Source organism: Triturus cristatus, chromosome 1_1, assembly GCF_964204655.1.
Source record: "Triturus cristatus chromosome 1_1, aTriCri1.1, whole genome shotgun sequence".
In the NCBI taxonomy this organism is placed as follows: domain Eukaryota; kingdom Metazoa; phylum Chordata; class Amphibia; order Caudata; family Salamandridae; genus Triturus; species Triturus cristatus.
Window position 1 is genome coordinate 181,734,819 of NC_140579.1, and position 21,695 is coordinate 181,756,513.

The 21,695-nt window shown below is 50.9% G+C and overlaps 1 protein-coding gene across 1 annotated transcript in view; it reads left to right on the forward strand.

Annotated features, from left to right (window-relative positions):
• IPO4 (importin 4) overlaps positions 1 to 21,695 on the forward strand; it is a 3,494,625-nt gene that overhangs the window by 2,581,725 nt on the left and 891,205 nt on the right. Inside the window, exon 21 of the mRNA XM_085624107.1 lies at positions 19,299 to 19,356. Within this exon, the coding sequence (XP_085480233.1) occupies positions 19,299 to 19,356 (58 nt within the window). The remainder of the gene's footprint in view (positions 1 to 19,298; positions 19,357 to 21,695) is intronic.

Sequence of the window (21,695 nt, forward strand, 5' to 3'; positions counted from 1 at the left end):
TTGGAGTTCTTGGCTTGCCTCAAGGTTTTTAGAAGCCTTCTTCATATACTCTGCCATCCTGGAGCGGAGACCAAGTACATAATCCACTATGTCTAGTTTGGGTTGTCTGAGAGGTCTCTCCCATCCTTCCTTCACCAAGCACAGGGGTCCTCTTACAGGATGCCCAAACAAAAGCTCAAAAGGGCTGTAGCCAACCCCCTTTTGTGGGACCTCTCTGTAAGCAAACAGAAGGCAGGGTAAAAGGATGTCCCATCTTCGCCTAAGCTTGTCTGGTAATCCTTTTATCATTCCCTTTAGGGTCTTGTTGAATCTCTCAACAAGCCCATTGCACTGTGGGTGATAGGGCGTGGTGAACTTATAGTTAACACCACACTCCTTCCACATTGCAGTCAAGTATCCTGACATAAAGTTGGCACCTCTGTCAGAAATGACCTCCTTTGGAAAGCCCACTCTGGAGAATACTCCAAGCAGGGCCCTTGCCACAACAGGAGCTGTTGTGGTCCTCAGGGGAATTGCTTCTGGGTACCTGGTGGCATGGTCCACTATCACCAGTATGAATCTGTGCCCAGATGCTGTTTGTGGGTCCATTGGTCCTACAATATCTATGCCCACTCTTTCAAAGGGGACCCCCACCACAGATAGTGGTATGAGGGGGGCCTTTGTGGTGCCACCTGATTTGCCACTGGCTTGGCAGGTGACACAGGAGCGACAAAACTCCTTAGTATCTTCTGACATATGGGGCCAGTGAAAGTGAGGGACAAGCCTATCCCAAGTCTTGTTCTGGCCTAAATGTCCTGCAAGGGGAATATCATGGGCCAAGGTTAGAAGGAAGCCTCCGAACTTCAGTGGTATGACCAACCTCCTGGATGCACCAGGCTTGGGGTCTCTAGCCTCTGAGTACAGTAGCCCTTCATCCCAATACACTCTATGGGTACCTTGAGCATTCCCTGCAGCCTCAGCAGCAGCCAGCTGTCTGAGGGGTTCAAGAGAGGGGCAGTCTAATTGAGCCTGCCTCAGATCTGCCCTTGAAGGTCCCCCTGTCCCAAGAAACTCAACCTGATCAGGTTCAAGTTCTTCTAGGACAGTTCCTTCAGGGCTCTCAGAATCATCCTCCTGGGAGGACTGATCCACCACCTGAGGCAGGGGGGAAGGCACAGCCTTAACCCTACTGCTCTTTCTCTTGGATTGTGACTGGTCCATAGTTTCAGGATCCAGCACTTGTTCAGTGTTGCACTTTTTGGCCTGTGACCTGGTCACAGCAAGGACATGTGCATCTATCCCCAGCATTTCTGCATGGGTCCTATACTCCACTTCAGACCAAACTGAAGTTTCAAGATCATTGCCCAGTAAACACTCTACAGGAAGGTCTGAACTAACAACAACTTTCTTGAGGCCAGTTACCCCTCCCCAGGAGAAGTTAACAATAGCCACACTATGGGAGGTAGTGGCATTGCTAGCGTTGGTCACTAGGTAATTCTCACCTAGTATGATCTGTCCAGGGTCCACAAAAGCAGGTGTCACCATTGTGACACTAGCCCCAGTGTCCCTGTAGGCCTGAGCCATTCTTTGGTTGATAAAAGGTGTCTGTCTGTACTTGCCCAGGTTACTGGGGCCTACAGTAGAGGACAAAGCTAAGTCCCCATCACAGATCAGGACAGCCTGAGTAGGTACTCTGACTAGGCCAGAATCCTCCTCAGTTCCCAGGGTTAACCCTACTACACCCTTTTGCTGGGAACCACCACTTACAGCTGAACTAGGGGGTACAGTTGCCTTAGGGGCAATGGTGGCTGGGGGCTTATCCTTTTTGGTGCACTCACTAAACCAATGTGAGGTAGACTTACAATAGTTGCACCATGGTTTCTTTTGGCCTTCTTTCTTCTTATCCTTTTTGGAACCACCCTCCCCCTGAGCCTTTTGGGGGCCTGGTGAAGACTTCTGGTCTTTTTGTTTCTGATCATTACCCTTCTGGTCTGCCTTTTTCTGATCACCGCCCTGGTTCTGGTTTTTCTGCTTAACTCTAGTCCTGACCCATCTATCTGCCTTCTTTCCCAATTCTTGGGGAGAAGTCAGATCAGAATCAATCAGGTGTTGATGCAATAGCTGGTTTTGACAGTTGTTAAGTATTTGTTCTCTCATGATCAAATTATACAATCCTGTATAGTCCTTAACCTTACTTCCCAATAGCCAGCCTTCCAGAGCCTTAGTGGCACAATCTACAAAGTCAGTCCAGTCCTGAGTCTGTGTCTTCTGGGTATCCCTGAACAACAACCTGTATTGTTCAGTGGTTAGGCCAAACCCATCAATCAGAGCACTCTTCAGGACAGTGTAATTATCTGCATCCTCATCACTAACTGTGAGGAGCTTGTCTCTTCCTTTCTCAGAGAAGGAGAGCCACAAGATAGCTGCCCACTGACTTTGGGGTACCTGCTGTACTTTGCAAGCTCTCTCCAAAGCAGTTATCCATTTGTGGATGTCATCCCCACACTTGTAGGGAGGGACAATCTTGCTCAGGTTTCTATTATCATAGTGCCTGTCTCTATCTCTAGGAATGTTGCTGCCACCAGTGGGTTCTAACCCACTTAACTTTTGTTCTCTAGCCAGAGCAAGCTTCTCTTTGGCAAGGGCAAGTTCTTCCCTCTGAATCCTCAGATTAGCCTCCCTCATTCTGGCTGCATGCTCCTTTCTCTCAGGTGAAGTCATTCCCCTGTGAGAGGAAGCATTAGAGATGTTAGAGACATGGGAGTGGATGGATTCCCTTGAAGGGGATCTGTCCCTCCTGCTTCTCTGTGAATGTCTACTTGTGGGCCTGTATGGGGGGATCCCATGCAAACTCCCATGTAAACTTAAGTTAGCCTGGCTAAGTCTCTTTACTTGGCTCTGGCTGTCTACCTCCCCATCTGAAGCCCCATCTGACTCCTCTGTGGTGGGTAGACCCTCCTCTGTGCCTAGGGCACCTTCCTGTGATGCCCTCTGAGCATCATACTCCTCTAGGAGTTGTCTTAACTGAAGGAGGGTAGGGTTTGCACCCTGTTTTATTCCTCTGGAGGTACACAATTGTCTCATCTCCTGGAATGTTAAGGTATCATACCCAGAGGGGGTCTTCTGCAGACCTGCCCCTCCTGAGAGAGCATCTACTTGATCTCCTCCCAGAGGCATGATCTAGTGAGGGTGTGGTGTGTGCACCTACCTACACTAGTTGTATCTACTAAACCTTTCTAGTAGTTGTAGTCAGGGTGTGTTATTCCCTTCAACCTACAACTACAAAGTCCAGTAGGACTTAAGTATAATAATCTATGTTATATGTACCTAGACAATATCTGTGTGATCTTTCAATTTAGTATCTCAAGATTACAATGGTATTACAACAGCAAGCTCAGATCCCAACCGCTGCTCACCAATGTGAGAAGTTGGCCTGATGTATGATGTCACTAGTTATAGTGTACACCTTATATCAGTCCAAATACCCTTATGGTGATTGGTTGTAAAGTCAACCTTATAGACCAGCTATCCTAGTGGTAGCATGGACAAGAGCAGTCTTAGGCTAAACTCTGAATGGCATGTGAAGCCAGCTGTGATACCATATATAATCCCTTGAATACCAAATGAAAGGACACCACAACAGATATATATATATAAAATAAAGTGTATTTATTCTAAGCAAACCCTCAGCACTCTTTATGAGTTTAGAGGTAAGTACAACACAGTCTTATTAATGCATACAGTAAGTCACACAGGTAAGTAATACAGTTAGGCCCTAGGGGCCACGCAAACCATATACTAAAGAAGTGGTATAAGAACCACTGTCACGGAAATAGAATAGGCCTAGGCCTAGGGAATCGCTGGGGCTACACTACACTAGCGTTAGTTAGGAAGTGGGAGGCCCACGGGATTCGTGTGCAGAGTGGAAACACTCACGCGTAATGCGTAAAAGTCAATAGTAATGTTACAGTTTAGAAATAGATAGATTTAGGACACTTCCGGAGTAGCTAGGAAGTTGAGACTTGAAAACTAGACACTAGGATAGTCACTATCCTGATGAGCACCGGAGTACCCAAGTTACCTAGCCCACAGGCTGCGGGTGCATAGGGGTGAAGATGCGTCGTTTTCGTCGTCGACTCCTATGGATGCCTGAAGAAAGATGCTGACAGGCAGTCAGGAGAGAGTGTCCGGTGGATCCCAAGCCTGGGATCAAGAAGAGAAGAAACCTGCAAGCAGAGGGGACAGAGTCAAGGTCACTAGCCAGTGACCACGTGGAACCAGGAAGGAACCAGGCGATGTCGTGAAGAGTTGCAGGTGAAGGTGAAGCTTGTCGCTGCAGCCAGGAGGACCAGGAAGCGTCGAGGACGACCAGGACCAGGAGGCGAGCTGTCCCACGAAGGCTCTTGCTGTCGGCGGCGTCGAAGTTGGACTAGGACTCACCAAGCCTTGGCAAGCGGAACCCACGAAGAACAAGGGACTTGCTTCTGGTGCAGACCAGGAAGGTCTGGGGTGCTTCTTCTTTGCAGAGAAGCGGGAGCCAGTCTGGAGGAGCCAAACCAGCGCAGAAGATTTCAGGGAGCGTCGTCACAGAGGCCACTAACCAGCGGGCAAGCAACCGGACAGACGCGGCAAGCAGGAAAATGCTGAAGGGCCCCACGCAGGACTCGTGGAGTGTGGGGGGCTGGTCGTCGGTGCAGATGGTGCTTGGGGTTGGGGCTTCTCAATCCCCGGTGCACAACTTCGAGGGTACCTCAGAAGCTGCGCTGTAAGTTACTAGCCACTTTTCCCAGGTAGCCGGTCCCACGTCGCTCGTCGCCTCCACGAATCTCAGCTCTGCTGCAGATGTAGATGAGGGTCGGAGAAGTCTGGAAATCAAGGCTCTGGTCGGGCTCTGCAGTCGGTTCCTCGTCGAACGTTTCACAAAGCAAAGGGTAGTCACTTGATGGTGCCTGTTTGCACAGGGTAGCCACTCCTTGGCTACAAGGGAGATTCTTCAGTCTTCTTCTTTCGTCGAATGTCGAAGGTCCAGAGTTTCTGTTCAGTTTTGCAGGTTCAGGATAATCTAAAGTCTTGAGGCCCAACTCCCACTCTTATACTAATCTGGGGGGCTGGGATACCTGCTAGGTCACGCCTTATGGGTGGGACCTGGGAGGGGGTGGTTACACCCACTTCCCTTTGTCCAGTTTCGCGCCAGAGCTGGGGCTGGAGTGCCCCAGCGCCGGTTTGAACTGGACTATGCAAGGAACACCTTGTGTGCCCCAGGCATGTCTCATTCCTTTCAGCCCACCCTGCCCCAATACACTAAAGGCTGTCTGGGGAGGTGCTAGCACCTCCCCAAGCAGGAAACCTATTGTCCAGGCCTCCCTGGCTGGGATCACTCCCAGCTGCAGGAGGTCAGACTTGTGTCGTGGCAGCAGCATCCATTTTGTGATGCTGAGGCTTTGGTCAGAGGCTAACAGTTGAAGTATGATTTTAACATGTCTTTCCCTCTAGAAGGGGGGAATAATATTCTCATGTCCAGATATGGCATGGGGGTATTATTCCCGAGTGTTAGACACCTTACACGACATGTTTTGATAAAGCCAAACCATAGTTACCATAACCGTCTAAGATTATAAGGTACTTTAAGAGTATATGGTAGGCTATATCATAGAACAGCTATAAGGACATGGTTCCGAAAGCTGCAGACAGGCTCAGCTCATGCTAGAGCACCATCTCACATGTTACCAAGCACTCTGCCTCCAGGATTGTCAAGGCCTGCCATAGGAGTGACTGATAGGTACACATGTGTCTATATGTAAGTTAGGTATAGGAATACTACACCTAAGCAAGGGGTGATTACACGACCTTGCCCCAGCTGAGTGATCAGCCAGTTGTGTCAAAATGGAAGGCCAGGCCAGGGGTGGCACAATACATGCTGCAGCCCCTGGTAGGCCTAGGGTACACCTATGCCCTGGGTACCTAGGGTACACTGTACAGGGGCCAATAAGGTGATCCTATCCAAATGGGTTATGCACCTAAAGTACATAGTAGTAATTTAGAGAGAGAACAGCAGGGCTGTGGGTCTGATTAGCAGGCCCACAGCCACATCTAAGTCGAAAACCAGTAAAGCAAAAGCAAAAAGTGGGGGTGAACATAGAAAGCAGACCCTACTCTCCTACAGGTATTGCCTTTTTAGAGATTCTATATAACTTCTGGTAGCTGTCAACTGGCACCATCTATAGTCTTGTAGCCCAATGCGAAAGAAAGTCAGGTGAAATCTGTGGCATGTTAAGTATCTGTTGGAAAGAACTGTGAATGTAAGTGGATTTTCTGTTTATTACCTTAAGGATGAATCCCATACTGTCCATACAGGAATCAAGTAGATTTTCCATTTGCCTTAAGGATGAATCCCATATTGTACTTATAGGAATCCAAGGAAGTAACTTTCCTGAACACTTTGTTTATGATTAACCTTTGTCTTTTTTTTTCTTTTTGCCGATGCACAAGTTAATACTTGTGTAACGATATATATGTACGATCCCTGTTCTGCAAACTGATTTCTAGGGTTAAGGTCATCCCTTTCAGGGCCCTAGTTTCATGGCACCAGTAGTCAGTTTCTTGCATGGCTCTGCGTTCCTGGCGCGGAAAGTCGGGAACAGAACTGACGTCAGCGCCCATGGGTGGCGCCTAAGTACTGTCCGTGACCTCATCTCGGCGCGTATGCCACCAGCGACGGACGCGGAGCCGCCCGACGCCACCTTCCAACGCGCAGGGGTACTGCTGACAAAAAACTTTCCGGATCCAGTGTGACGCCTGGGGATATTCTAAGGTAAGGAATCTATCACTAACTAATGTCTCTTACAGATATATCGTTACACAAGTAGTAACTTGTGCGTTAGAAACATTAGGTTCGAGGCATATGAGCTGCAGATTACACACTTTTGCATAGATTGCCCTCTGGTGTTGGGCCCGGATGTTTGCAGTTTGTTTTTCCTCTTGGAAAGTCTTTGGGAGTCACGAGGTCGGTGACTCCTCCCTTGGTCCGTATTGCGCATGGGCTTCAGCTCCATCCTCAGATTGTTTTTTTCCGCCATCGGGCTCGAATGTAATACTTCGCTCTCCGGTTCCGAACATTTCCAGTTCGACGATCGAAGCGGAATCTTCGCTCTTCGCAGTATTGTTCAGATCCTGATCTCCTCAATCACCTTCTCTTCGACTCCAGTCGTCGACGGCGGCCTTCGGGCCTATCCAAGCTCCGGTCCGGGCTGATGGAAAGAACTCCTTTCAAGAAGTGCCCTCGATGTGGGTCCAAATTCCCCCACACCGATCTTCATGAGGTGTGCAACCTCTGCCTCTCCCCTGAACACGAGGCTCAAGACTGTCCCGCCTGCAAGTCTTTCAGATCCAAAAAGACTATTCGAGATCGAAGGGCCAGACGAAACATGGCGCACTCCTCGACTTCCGTTCCAGTCGACATCTTCGGGGACGACGTCGAAGCTCCGGGACAGCAGCACACCGAAGAGGACCTCGTCAGTGCTTCCGAAGCCGACGACTCGGATGTGGAGGACATCAACCCGGCACAGAGGGTCGTGAGTAAAATACCCCCTCCCACACCCGCGCCGCTACCCAAAAAGGCTTTGGTCACGCCTTCGCCTCCGGGCCTAGGCAAGACCAAAGACACTGCTTCGAACACCCCACCTTCGGGCCCGGTGAAGAAGCCTAATAAGCCTTCCGGCGGCTCGGGCTCGAGTCAGCCTGCCAGCGGTGCCGATAAACACACTATCTGAAAGAAACACGTTAGTTAGATTCCTCACCTTAGAATATCCCCAGGCGTCAGACTGGATCCGGAAGATTTTTCGTCAGCAATACCCCTTGCGCGTCGCTAGGCGTCGTCTGCGGCTCCGCGTCCGTCGTCGGCGTCGTGCGCCGGAATGACGTCGTCGGAGTACTTAGACGCCGCCCTCGCGCGCTGACGTCAGTTCTTCTATTTCCGCGCCAGTAAGCGCAGATCCGGGAGAGCTACCCCTTTAGTCAATTTTTGACTAACTTTTTGATCCTTTTTGATCCTGTCTCGACTCCGGTGCCGGTAGGATGCCTGGTTTCAAAGCCTGTACGGACTGTAACCGCTTGATGTCGGTTACGGACCATCACCGCCGGTGCCTTTATTGCTTGGGCCTCGATCACGACGCGGCGTCGTGCTCGGACTGCAAGGCCCTGACCTCGAAGGCTAGACGGGAGCGGTCCCGTAAGCTTCTCGAGATTCGCCACTCGGCTCCGCGCGCCTCTCGATCCCGGTCCAGGAGGAGGTCCAAGGATCGGTCGCGGAGCCGCAGCCGACGTCACCATCGGTCGTCGGGATCCAAGTCTTCGGGTAAGTCGAAGCATTCCAAGAAGTCCAAGAGGCGACACCGCTCTTCGGACTCCCCTCGCCGGTCGCGCGACTCGGCCGAGGGTCAGGGTGGTTCCACCCCCGCGGCTCCGGCGAAGCCGCTGGCGCCGCGCACGTCCCCATACCCTCCGGTCCCTGGGACTGACGCGACGCCGGAGGAAGTCAGTGCCTTCCTCTCGGCCATGAGGAATCTGACTCCGCCGTCGGCGCCCGCTGGTGCGCCTTCGGGCCCCGCGGACCCGACTGGGCTGCCTTGCCTGCCGGTGGCTCCGGCGCCGTTGACGGCTCCGGCCTCGACGCCGCAAGCGCCCGTGGGGCCCAGTTCTCGAGTCCCCGTCGACGCCGGTCGACCTCGTCATGCCTCCTCTGCCGGCGTCGACACCGGTACCACCCCCGACGCCGACGTTCGACGTCGAGCCCCGGTTCAGTCCCACTCCGGGCCCGGCGCCGGTACGGCGTCGATGGACGCCGCGATCGGCGCCGCTAGAGACACATTATGTCTACCGCCCGGCTCCGTTACTTTCTCCTCTACACCAGGAGTCGGATGATGGGGACAACTGGGAGGGATCCGAGGATCCTATGGCCGTTCAGGCTCAACTGTCCCAGGACTGGGCAGATGAACTGGGGGAGGCCAGTGGCCTGGATACCTCTCCAGACACTGGATTTGTCTCTCCTCCGACTGTGGCTTCGGAGGAGGGCGCTGCTTTCTCTGTGGTGCTGCGCAAGGCGGCCGCAGCCCTTGGGCTCGAGCTGCCTGCCGTGGCTGTGAGGACTAACGTCCTTACTGAGGTGCTTCAGTCTGCAGCAAGCTCCACTGAGCTTCTGCTGCAATTCAATGAGGCCCTCATTGACGTTCTGCAGGGCACCTGGTCCAAGCCCTCCACAGTTCCTCCTGTGGACAGGAACGTCGCCAGGCGCCACCGCCCTGCTCCGGGCGACCCCAGTTTTCTGTCCCAACACCCTACCCCTGAGAGCCTGGTTATCCAGGCCTCCACCTCCCAATCCTCTTTCCCGACCGCCCCGCCGGACCGGGATTCCAAGAGACTTGAACAGTTTGGCAAGAAGCTGTTCTCCTCCCTTAGTTTGGGCCTGCGGTCTTTGAACACCGCTTGTCTCTTGGACCGTTATTCCCACTCTCTGTGGGATGCGGTGGAGGACGCGCTGCCCCTGTGTCCGGAGGAGGTCCGGACACGACTTACCCAGGCTCTGGCCGATGGGAGGGATGCCGCGCGACATGCTATACGATGTGGGCTTGACACCACGGACTCGCTGGGTAGGGCCATTTCTACCACAGTGGCGCTTAGACGTCACGCCTGGCTGCGGTCCACGTCATTTTCGGGCGATGTCCAGAGCACTCTCATGGACATGCCCTTTGATGGCACTCGCCTTTTTGGCAACAAAGCGGACAGTGCGCTGAATCGCTTTAAGGACTCCCGGGCTACGGCCAAGTCCTTGGGCCTCTCGGCCCCGCTGTCGCAAACTTCCGCCTTTCGCCCCTTTCGTGGCCAAGGAAGGGGTGCCTCCTCACGTGCGCCTAGCCACCAGCCGCAGAACCAACCTGCGCGCTGTCGCGGACGTGGTTTCCGCCGAGGCGGTTCTGGAGGACGACGAGGTCAGCCCACATCCCCCCCTGGCAGCATCCGCCTCAAAGCCTTCCTAGTCCGTGCTTTCAGGCCCATTCCACGCCAGTGGGCGGCAGAGTTCGCCATCACCTGCTCCACTGGCGGTCCATCACATCGGACAGGTGGGTGCTGCAAATCGTCCGAAGGGGCTACTCCCTCCCCTTCGAGACGACCCCTCCAGCCATGCCACCGCAGCACCACCGTATCTCGGGGGATCATTTGAATCTTCTCCACGAGGAAGTTTCGGCCCTCTTGGCCAAGGGGGCCGTCGAGCGCGTTCCGAGCCCAGAAGTAGGTCGTGGTTGTTATTCCCACTACTTTCTGGTTCCCAAGAAGGGCAAAGGGGGCCTACGCCCTATCTTGGACCTCCGGAACGTCAATACCTTCCTCCGGAAGGAAAGGTTCAAGATGTTAACTTTGGCTCAGGTTCTAGCTGCCCTAGACCCCGGAGACTGGATGGTAGCGTTGGACTTGCAGGACGCATATTTCCACATCCCTGTCCTGCCGGCCCACCGGCGTTACCTGCGGTTCACGGTGGGCCCAGAGCACTTTCAGTTTACCGTGCTCCCCTTCGGCCTCACCAGTGCCCCTCGGGTGTTCACGAAAGTGATGGCGGTGGTCGCAGCTCATCTGCGCAGATCAGGGGTTCCAGTCTTCCCCTATCTCGACGACTGGTTGTTGAAGGCGGGCTCGCCCCAGGCAGTCGTCTCCCACCTCCAGACTACGGCGGATCTCCTGCATTTGCTGGGATTTTCCATCAACGTGCCGAAGTCACACCTGAGCCCCTCTCAAAAGCTCCTCTTCATCGGAGCGGTTCTCGATTCGGCGCAGTTCCGGGTCCATCCACCGGAACAGCGGGTCCGGGATATACAGGCCCTGATTCCCATCTTTCGGCCTCTATCCTGGGTCTCGGTCAGGCTAGTGTTGCGGCTTCTGGGGCTGATGGCCTCCTGCATCCTACTAGTGCATCACGCCAGGCGGCGCATGCGGGCTCTGCAGTGGGACCTGAAGTTTCAGTGGGCCCAGCATCACAGCAACCTGTCCGACCATGTCTTGATCTCGGAGGGCACTGCACAGGAGTTGCAGTGGTGGCTCACGGACCGCGATTGGGTCAAGGGCAAGAGCCTCTCCCTTCCCCAACCGGAGCATGTCGTAGTGACGGATGCGTCCCTCCTGGGATGGGGTGGCCATATGGGAGAGGCGGAGATCAGAGGCCTCTGGTCTCCGGCGGAGTCTCGTCTCCACATCAACCTGTTGGAGTTGAGAGCGATCCGACTTGCACTGAAAGCCTTCCTTCCCTCTGTCAGGGGAAGTGTCGTGCAGGTGTTCACGGACAACACCACCGCCATGTGGTATTGCAACAAACAGGGCGGGGTGGGGTCGTGGACCCTTTGTCAGGAGGCTCTGCGCCTCTGGACATGGCTGGAACACCAGGGCGTCACCCTGGTGGTTCAACATCTGGCGGGCTCTCTGAACGCCAGAGCAGACGAACTCAGCCGCCGGTGCATGATGGATCACGAATGGCGTCTGAACTCCGAAGTGGCGCAAGGTCTCTTTCAGCAGTGGGGAGAGCCTTGGTTAGATCTATTCGCCACCAAAGAGAACGCGCAATGTCAGCAGTTCTGCGCGTTGGAATTTCCAAGGCGGCACTCGCTCGGCGACGCTTTTCGTCACGAGTGGAGTTGCGGTCTGTTGTACGCCTTTCCGCCTATACCACTTCTGCCCAGAGTGCTGAAGAAGATCAGGCACGACCGGGCCCAAGTTATCTTGGTGGCTCCGGATTGGGCACGAAGGTACTGGTATCCCGAGCTACTCAGTATGCTGACCGATCCTCCGATACGTCTGCCCCTTCGGGAGGATCTTCTGTCGCAGCAGCAGGAGACGGTCCTCCACCCGAACCTGTCCAGCCTCCACCTCCATGCGTGGAGATTGAGCGGCGGCAGTTGATGCCATTTGACTTGCCTCCTGAAGTCTGTGATATTATTCTGGCAGCCAGGCGTCCCTCCACAAAGACGGTATACGCCTGCCGGTGGAACAAATTTGTGGCATGGTGCACAGCAAAGGCTGTGGATCCCCTTTCCGCCCCTCTTTCTGAGGTTCTCCTCTTTCTTCTTTCTTTGGCCCGGCAGGGCTCTGCCCTGGGCACTCTGAAAGGTTATCTTGCTGCCATCTCTGCCTTCTTGCGGCTTCCTGATCAGCCTTCTCTTTTCAAGTCCCCTGTAGTTACACGCTTTCTAAAAGGCATTACTCACACGTTCCCTCCTGTCCCTTTTGTAATGCCTCAGTGGGACTTGAATCTTGTCTTGACATTCCTGATGTGCGCTCCCTTCGAGCCTCTTCACAATTGTCCTCTTCGTCTTCTGACTCTTAAGACTGCTTTTCTGGTAGCCATCACCTCGGCTAGACGGGTGAGTGAGCTCCAGGCTTTATCTTCAAAGCCTCCTTTTCTGTCTGTTCATCCGGACAAGGTGGTCCTTCGGCCTCGTCCCTCCTTTCTTCCGAAAGTGGTGACTCCATTTCATCTTGGGCAGTCTGTCACCTTGCCCACCTTCTTTCCGCCTCCGCATCCTTCCAAAGAGGAAGAGAGGCTCCACCGTCTGGACCCAAAACGTGCGCTCTCCTTTTATCTGGACCGCACAAAGCAGTTCCGGGTGGACGACCAACTTTTCGTTGGATACGTGGGTGCTAAGAAGGGGAAAGCGGTGCACAAACGGACCATCTCTCGGTGGGTCGTTTTGTGCATCAAAAATTGTTACTCCTTGGCAAAAAAGGACCCTCCTGTTGGGCTGCGCGCCCACTCCACTCGGGCCACAGCGGCTACTACTGCTTTGGGACGGGGTGTCCCTTTGCAGGACATCTGTCAGGCGGCGACGTGGGCTTCGCTACACACGTTTGCCAGGCATTATTGCCTTGACAGCCAAGTCCGGAGGGATGGCTTCTTTGGCCGTTCTGTCCTCCAGGACTTTCTGGTGTGATCTTGGTTCGCAGACCCACCACCGGGGATGGTATTGCTTGGGTATCTATTCTAAGGTGAGGAATCTAACTAACGTGTTTCTTTCAGATGAACAAGTTACTTACCTTCGGTAACGATGTATCTGTAAGAAACATTAGTTAGTTAGATTCCTCACCGACCCACCCATCCTCCCCGTTCTGCGAACTGACATCTAGGGTTAAGGTTATCCTTTTCAGGCCCCTAGATTTTATTTTTGGCACCAGTGTCGGTCTTTGCATGGCTCTGCGTTCCTGGCGCGGAAAGCTATGTACAAGAACTGACGTCAGCGCGCGAGGGCGGCGTCTAAGTACTCCGACGACGTCGTTCCGGCGCACGACGCCTACGACGGACGCGGAGCCGCAGACGACGCCTAGCGACGCGCAAGGGGTATTGCTGACGAAAAATCTTCCGGATCCAGTCTGACGCCTGGGGATATTCTAAGGTGAGGAATCTAACTAACTAATGTTTCTTACAGATACATCGTTACCGAAGGTAAGTAACTTGTTCTTCGGCACCGAAAAAGAGATCGGCCTCTACCTCGACACCGAGCTCTGCACCAAAGCCTCTCGGTACCGACCAAACATCATAAGGCCCTCTGCACCGACACTCCCGCGCCGAAGCCTGCCTCGGCGCCGACCAAAAAATCGGAGGTTCCAAAAAAGCACGGCACGGACAAGCCTAAAAATTCATCGGCCCCGAAACTTTCGGCGCCGACCGAACAGCCATTGTCTCAAGAACTGTTTACACCGGATCCTTTGCAAAAGACACTTACCAAGGATCCAAAAACTGGACATTTGGCACTTTCTTCTAAAAAGAGACATTTGGACAAACCAGCTCCGCCTCCACCTCCAAAGAGGAAAGACTGTGCTACCTCCCCTTTCAGAGTGCCTTCCCCACCTCCTCCACCCTCTCCACCTCTGCCCCCTCCGCCTTCTTCACCCCTGCCTCATCGCTCTCCGACCCCGTCTCCAGACCATGATGATCAGGGGGACCCATACTACGATCCAGCAGATGTGCCACAAGACCCCACCCCTACAGGATCCCCAGACCCATGGGACGATTATAATAATCCAGACATTCCAGATGTCCCACAAGATGACCTTTATCCATCCAGGCCATCTCCACCAGAAGACTCATTAGGTTTTCACCACCTACTTCAGAGGGCGGCACATTATCACGGGGTAGAGCTACACACTGACCCGGTAGAGGAAGATTTCCTCCTCGACACCTTTGATACCGCACATAGGTCTACTTCTATACTACCTATGCTCAAAGGGGTAATAAAACATGCGCCAGAGGTTTTTAAAGACCCAGTCAGGGCTAGGGTCCTAAACCCACGCATAGAGAAAAAGTATAAAGCTGCCCCCACAGATCCTGCCTAGATCAAAGGGCCAGCGCCACTGGATTCCCTAGTGGTATCCACTGCACGGAAGAGGTCAAATTCCCAGGCGTCAGGCAAAGCACCACCACCTGACAAAGAGTCAAAGCTCCTGGACGCGTCAGGAAAGTGCACTGCGTCACAGGCAGCCAATATATGGCGTATCGCCAACACTCAAGCGCTATTGGCCAGATACGACAGAGCGCATTATGATGAACTAGAAACCATCATGCACCATCTCCCAGAAAAATACAGAAATAGGGCCAATGAATTAATTCAAGAGGGTAAGACCATAACTAACACCTCTATACGCTGTGCCTTAGACGCAGCAGACACAGCCTCCAGGGCCATTAACACTAGCGTCCTCCTTCGTCGCCATGCTTGGCTGAGAGTTTCAGGCTTTAAACCTGAGGTACAAGCCTCCATATTAAATCATCCATTTGATCAACAACATCTATTCGGTCCAAAGGTAGATGAGGCCCTCGAGAAGATGAAGAAAGACACAGATACAGCGAAATCTATGGGAGCCCTACAGTCACACCCTCCTAGTCGCTCCTTTCGCCGCTCTTCCTTTCGGGGCACGGGCAGAGGCTACTCCTCAGATAGCGCGTCCACTTCCTACAAATCCCCTGCTAAATCCACCTTCACAAGGGGTTATCAAAGAGGCGGCTATAGAGGCAATAACAATAAAGGCAGAGGCAAAACAAATACCGCCCGCTCTGCCACACCGCCTACCCAATGACTTCCCCCTGCTCCCTCCAGACCATCCCACTCCGGTCGGGGGCAGACTACAAAATTTCCTTCACGTCTGGGAGTCCATCACATCAGACAGATGGGTGACCCAAATTATTCGTTCAGGGTACTGCCTAGAATTGACATCTACCCCCCCCCCCCCCCAACATTCCACCCAGGCAACGCCCAATGTCACAAGAACATTCCACATTACTAAAACAGGAGGTAATCTCCCTCCTACAAAAAGACGCGATAGAACAAGTCCCCGCCAATCAGCAAAATTTAGGGGTCTACTCCCTATATTTTCTGATACCAAAAAGAGACGAGACTCTACGACCTATCTTAGATCTCCGGCCTCTAAACACATACATACATTCGGACCATTTTCACATGGTAACACTTCAGCAGGTACTTCCGCTCCTCTCCCAGAACGACTTTCTCACCACACTGGACTTGAAAGACGCATACTTTCACATTCCGGTACACCATGCGCACAGAAAGTACCTCAGATTTGTAGTGGACGGGCAACACTACCAGTTCAAGGTGCTCCCATTCGGGGTCACAACAGCACCAAGGGTATTCACCAAGTGCCTAGCGGTAGTGGCGGCACACCTCAGAAGACAGCACATTCACGTCTTCCCATATTTGGACGACTGGCTAATAAAAGCCACGTCCTACAATCAATGTGTACATCACACCGCCACTACAATCCAACTACTTCACCAGCTAGGTTTCACGGTGAACCACCAAAAGTCCCAGCTAATACCATCCCACACAAAGCAATACCTCGGTGCCACCAGAGACACCTCAAAAGCCATAGCCTACCCCAATCCTGCCAGGATTGCAAGCATTCAGGCTTTGTGTCAAAGATTCATACCTCAACACTCTCTCCCAGCAAGAGTGTTTATGCAACTGATAGGGATGATGGACTCTTGCATTTTCATAGTGCCTCATGCAAGACTCCAGATGCGTCCACTCCAAGAGTGCTTAGCGCGCCAATGGAACCAGGCCCAGGGGCAACTGACAGATCTGGTGTTGGTAGACGGTCGCACCCATCGCTCTCTGCGAATCTTTCCAGAGGTCGACCGTTCCTGGACCCGGTTCCACAAATAATCATAACAGACGCATCGCTCTCCGGCTGGGGAGCTCATCTATTACACCTCACAGTGCAGGGCACATGGACGCCGCAACAAAAGTTACTCCACATCAACCATCTGGAGTTACTGGCAATCTTTCTAGCCCTAAAATCCTTTCACACTCACATTTTAGGCAAGGCAGTCCTTATTCGCACAGACCACATGACGGCCATGTACTACATTCAAAAACAAGGCGGCACACACTCTCCACAGCTCTCTCAACTAGCACAGAGCATATGGAGATGGGCAATTCCACACAAAATCTTTCTCCTAGCCCAACATGTCCCAGGAGTCCAAAACACCATGGCAGATCTGCTCAGCAGACAAACGCAGCAGATCCACGAGTGGGAACTTCACCAGTTCTTTCAGATGTGGGGGCATCCACACATAGACCTCTTTGCCACCCACGAAAACAGAAAAAACGCCCAAGCGTCGCCGCCAGATACCCACATCCATTGTCCAAAGGCAATGCGATATGGATGAACTGCTCAGGCAAATTTGCGTACGCCTTTCCACCTCTCCCACTAATTCCATTGCAGCACTCCCTCACACTGATTCTAGTAGCTCCAACATGGGCCAGACAACCGTGGTACACCACGCTGCTGGAACTCTCGGTAGTGCCACACCAAAAGTTACACCTCTCACCATGCCTCCTAACCCAGAACCATGGAGAGATCAGACACCCGGACCCAGCTCAGCTCAACCTTTCGATCTGGCTCCTGAGATCCTAGAATTCGGATACCTTAACCTTCCCCTTGACTGTATGAACGTCATCAGAGAAGCTAGGCGCCCTTCTACTAGAGCCTGCTACGCGGCAAAGTGGAAAAGATTTGTTGTTTATTGCCATAACAACACAATCAACCCTCTAGACGTATCTATACAGCACATCATATGCTACTTACTCCATCTACAAAGGTGTAACCTAGCATATACATCCATCCGGCTACACCTCGCAGCAATTGCCGCCTACTTACAAAACAGACAGCACCTATCACTTTTCAGAGTGCCTGCCATTAAAGCCTTCATGGAAGGCCTCAAACAAATAATTCCCCCCAGAGTACCACCCTCACCTGTGTGGAACTTAAATATAGTTCTCACAAGGCTAATGGGACCGCCTTTCGAACCTTTGCATAAATGTGAACTGCAATTTCTCACATGGAAAACAGCTTTCCTTGTAGCCATCACTTCCCTTAGAAGGGTCAGCGAGATACTTGCACTTACTATACAAGAACCTTTTCTCCAAATGCACCCGAACAAGGTTGTCCTCCGTACTAACCCAAAATTCCTACCCAAAGTCATTTCCCCCTTTCATCTAAACCAATCGGTAGAATTACCGTTTTTTTTCTCGCAACCTCAAACTGTTGCAGAAAGGGCTCTACACACACTGGATGTTAAAAGGGCCTTACTTTACTATATACAGAGAACACAACCTTTCAAAAAGACAAAACAACTGTTTGTCTCTTTCTCTCCACCACATAAAGGCAACCCCATCTCTAAATCAGGGATAGCTAGGTGGATTGTAAAATGCATACAGATTTGCTACCACAAGGCAAAACGCACGCTATCGGTTCCCCCTAAAGCCCACTCTACACGAAAGATAGGGGCCCCTATGGCTTGTCTAGGGAAGATTCCATTAGATGATATCTGCAAAGCAGCTACATGGTCAACACCGCACACTTTCACTAAACATTACTTTGTAGATGTGCAAACCAAACAACAAGCTAGTGTGGGCCAGGCTGTACTAAAAACACTTTTTCAAACTACTGCAACCGATATCGGTGGTCGCCGCTAGGGTTGGGAACTGCTATATAGTCTATGCAAAAGTGTGTAATCTGCAGCTCATATGGCTCGAACGGAATATGCTACTTACCAGTATGCATCTATTCTTGGCATGTAGAGCTGCAGATCTACACACGCCCACCCGCCTCCCCGGCTACCTGTATCTGTTCCAGTCTATCTTATTTAGATACAACACACATGGGTTTCTTCACTATTATTACTATGCTCCATCTTTCCCTGTTGGCGAAAAACAATCTGAGGATGGAGCCGAAGCCCATGCGCAATACGGACCAAGGGAGGAGTCACCGACCTCGTGACTCTCAAAGACTTTCCAAGAGGAAAAACAAACTGCAAACATCCGGGCCCAACACCAGATGGCGATCTATGCAAAAGTGTGTAGATCTGCAGCTCTACATGCCAAGAACAGATGCATACTGGTAAGTAGCATATTCCTAACGATAGATTCCTTACCGCCCCACCCATCCACCCTGCTCTGCGAACTGATTTCTAGGGTTAAGGTCATCCCTTTCAGGGCCCTAGTTTCCAGGCACCAGTGGTCAGTTTCTGCATGGCTCTGCGTTCCTGGCGTGGAAAGTCATGTACAGAACTGACGTCGGTGCGCGAGGGCGGCGTCTAAGTAGCTGCCGCGACGTCATCTCGGTGACCACGACAGACGTGGAACCGCACGACGCCACCTACCGACACGCAGGGGAATGCTGACGAAAACTTTCCGGATCCAGTCTGACGCCTGGGGGTAATTCTAAGGTAAGAAATCTATCACTACTAATGTTTCTTAAAGATATATCGTTACCGAAGGTAAGTAACTTGTTCAATGAGGTTTGTTTTGATACCAGAGGAGGGGGCATTGGACGTACTATCCTCTATGCCACACTTTTCCTACCAGTTAAAGGTGATCTTGAAGGTGTGTTCCTAGTTTCCAACTAAAGAGGGTGGATCTGATATAATTGGCAAAGGTATTGCCTTTTTAGAGATTCTATATAACTTCTGGTAGCTGTCAACTGGCACCATCTATAGTCTTGTAGCCCAATGCGAAAGAAAGTCAGGTGAAATCTGTGGCATGTTAAGTATCTGTTGGAAAGAACTGTGAATGTAAGTGGATTTTCCGTTTATTACCTTAAGGATGAATCCCATACTGTACATACAGGAATCAAGTAGATTTTCCGTTTGCCTTAATGATGAATCCCATATTGTACTTATAGGAATCCAAGGAAGTAACTTTCCTGAACACTTTGTTTATGATTAACCTTTGTCTTTTTTTTTCTTTTTGCCGTTCCTGGTCAATTTATAGCTATGTTTTCATGCCGTACCTAGACCAGTGTTTCGTGGAAGTGTACAAACACGTGCAGGTGAGTGCAAATATTCATCTTTTACAAACCTGTTCAATTAATGTACTTCTTGGACTTGCTAGTTGTCAATTAATGCATATGGCCTGTGATTCCGTCTGTTTGTGGAACCTTTCTCTGTCCTGTGATTTCTCCTTTCTTAGTGGCCATCTCAGGCTCCATATCTTGAGCCCATTCTTTACAAGTAGCCCCTGCTCCTCTCCAAAGTTTATGGGCAGGACTTTCAGCCTTGAACATGCTTCCCTCCACCAAAAGCCTTATGAGCTGGACTTTCAGCCTTGAATATGCTTATTACTTACACTATCTTGTCATTACATCTCCCATCATAAATCTCAGAATTGTGCTCTCAGCCCTTCATAGTTGCAACCATATATGTTGTATAACAAAGGCCCTTTAGCACTTGAGCCACCTTTGCAGAGGAAGTTACTTAACTTGCAAAACAGGAACATACAAAAACTTTAGTAAACCATACTTGATGAATTATGAAGTCCAAGGATTTATGTCAGCTCACTATAAATCCATTGTGAGAAGTTGGCCTGAAATATGATGTCACTAGTGTAGGAAGGTGGATATCTGACTATGATTACCCCGAACCTTTTGCCTAGTGTCTAGCTGTTTTTTCGACTTAGTTGGCCAGAGATCCTGCCATTCAAGGTCTCAGGCTGTCTGCTCTCTCTTTAAAATGGACTCCATGTACCCTAGGTACATACCCAATTGGTAAGGATCACCTTATTGGACCCTGTACAGTGTACCCTAGGTACCCAGGGCATAGGTGTACCTTAGGCCTACCAGGGGCTGCAGCATGTATTATGCCACCCCTGGTCTGGCCTTCCAATCAGACACAACTGGCTGATCACTCAGCTGGGGCAAGGTCGTGTAATCACCCCTTGCTTAGATATAGTATACCTATATCTACCCTTAAAATAGACACATGTGTACCTGTGAGCCACTCCTATGGCAGGCCTTAACAATCCTGGAGGCAGAGTGCTTGGTAACATGTGAGATGGTGCTCTAGCATGAGCTGAGCCTGTCTGCAGCTTTCGGAACTATGTCCTTATAGCTGTTCTATGATATAGCCTACCATATACTCTTAAAGTACCTTATAATCTTAAACGGTTATGGTAACTATGGTTTGGCTTTATCAAAACATGTCGTGTAAGGTGTCTAACACTTTGGAATAATCCAATCCAATCCAAAAAAACTTTATTGCGATTGTTTAAAATCATAAAAGTACAATATAAAACAATTCATTTAGAATACATATTCCAATAATACAATAGCACATGTTAAAAAACAGGATGTCATGGTAATTAATCGGTAGGCAAACCCCTTTTAGAACCAATAGATCAATCAGTGTTGTTGCTTATTAGTTTCCTACGAATTGACCACATCGCAAACAGAATCTTAGAAACTGCAGCCACAACAACTGGATTTAAATCGCTTCGCATGATCCTAAAAAAATCAAGATAACTCCTAATGCCTAAGTTTAAACATAATTGTATGATCCATTTTTTCCGGATACCGACATATGCAGGGCAGAAAAGCACGACATGGATCGTAGTTTCCAGTTCGGATGAACAACCAGGACAAATATGCTGGGAACCACCCACCCATCGGTCAGTAAAAGAATAAAGAGGGAGGGTTCCATATCTGAACTGTAAGTACAGCTTCTTTGCTAAAATGGGTTGGATAGCATCAAGGTCAGGTACAAAGGCGTAATGAGATTTAACATCTAGGAAAGCATCTGTCAGACTAGATGGTCTGACTGAGCTATAAGCTTTCATTAGAAAGTAATCTTTAAAGGTTAAGGCAAGAGTTTTTTTGGAAATGCCTAGAGTAGAATTCTCTGGGTTAACCCAGAGATGGGCAAGGCCAATATGGATTAATGTCTGCCTAACATACTGGAGCCAAGGAATCTTGTCGGCCCCAAGTGAACCCAGGATTACTTTCAATTCGTCTGTGTAACATGCCAGCTCTGGTGTACTCCAGAGTCTTTTCCAGTACATCACCGGTCTAGTGGCAACGACCTCTAAGATGGGGCGGATGTTAAGATCCAACCTCAATGGCATAAGCGGCGTGTTAGTTGGAAGGGATAAGAGTTTCCTCATAAAATTATTTTCGGTGGTAGCCAAATCATTTGCACGGGTATGGCCCCAAAGTTCAGCCCCGTACAATGTAGAGGATCGAGATTGCACACAATACATTTCTAAGGGGGCACTTATGATTTTTGTACGACATTTCTTATAAACTTTAAGGATGCCCCCCACAGCCTGGTTAAGTTTTAGATTGGCCTTACGCATTTGTGGGGACCAACCCATTTTGTCGTTCAAAGTCTGACCTAG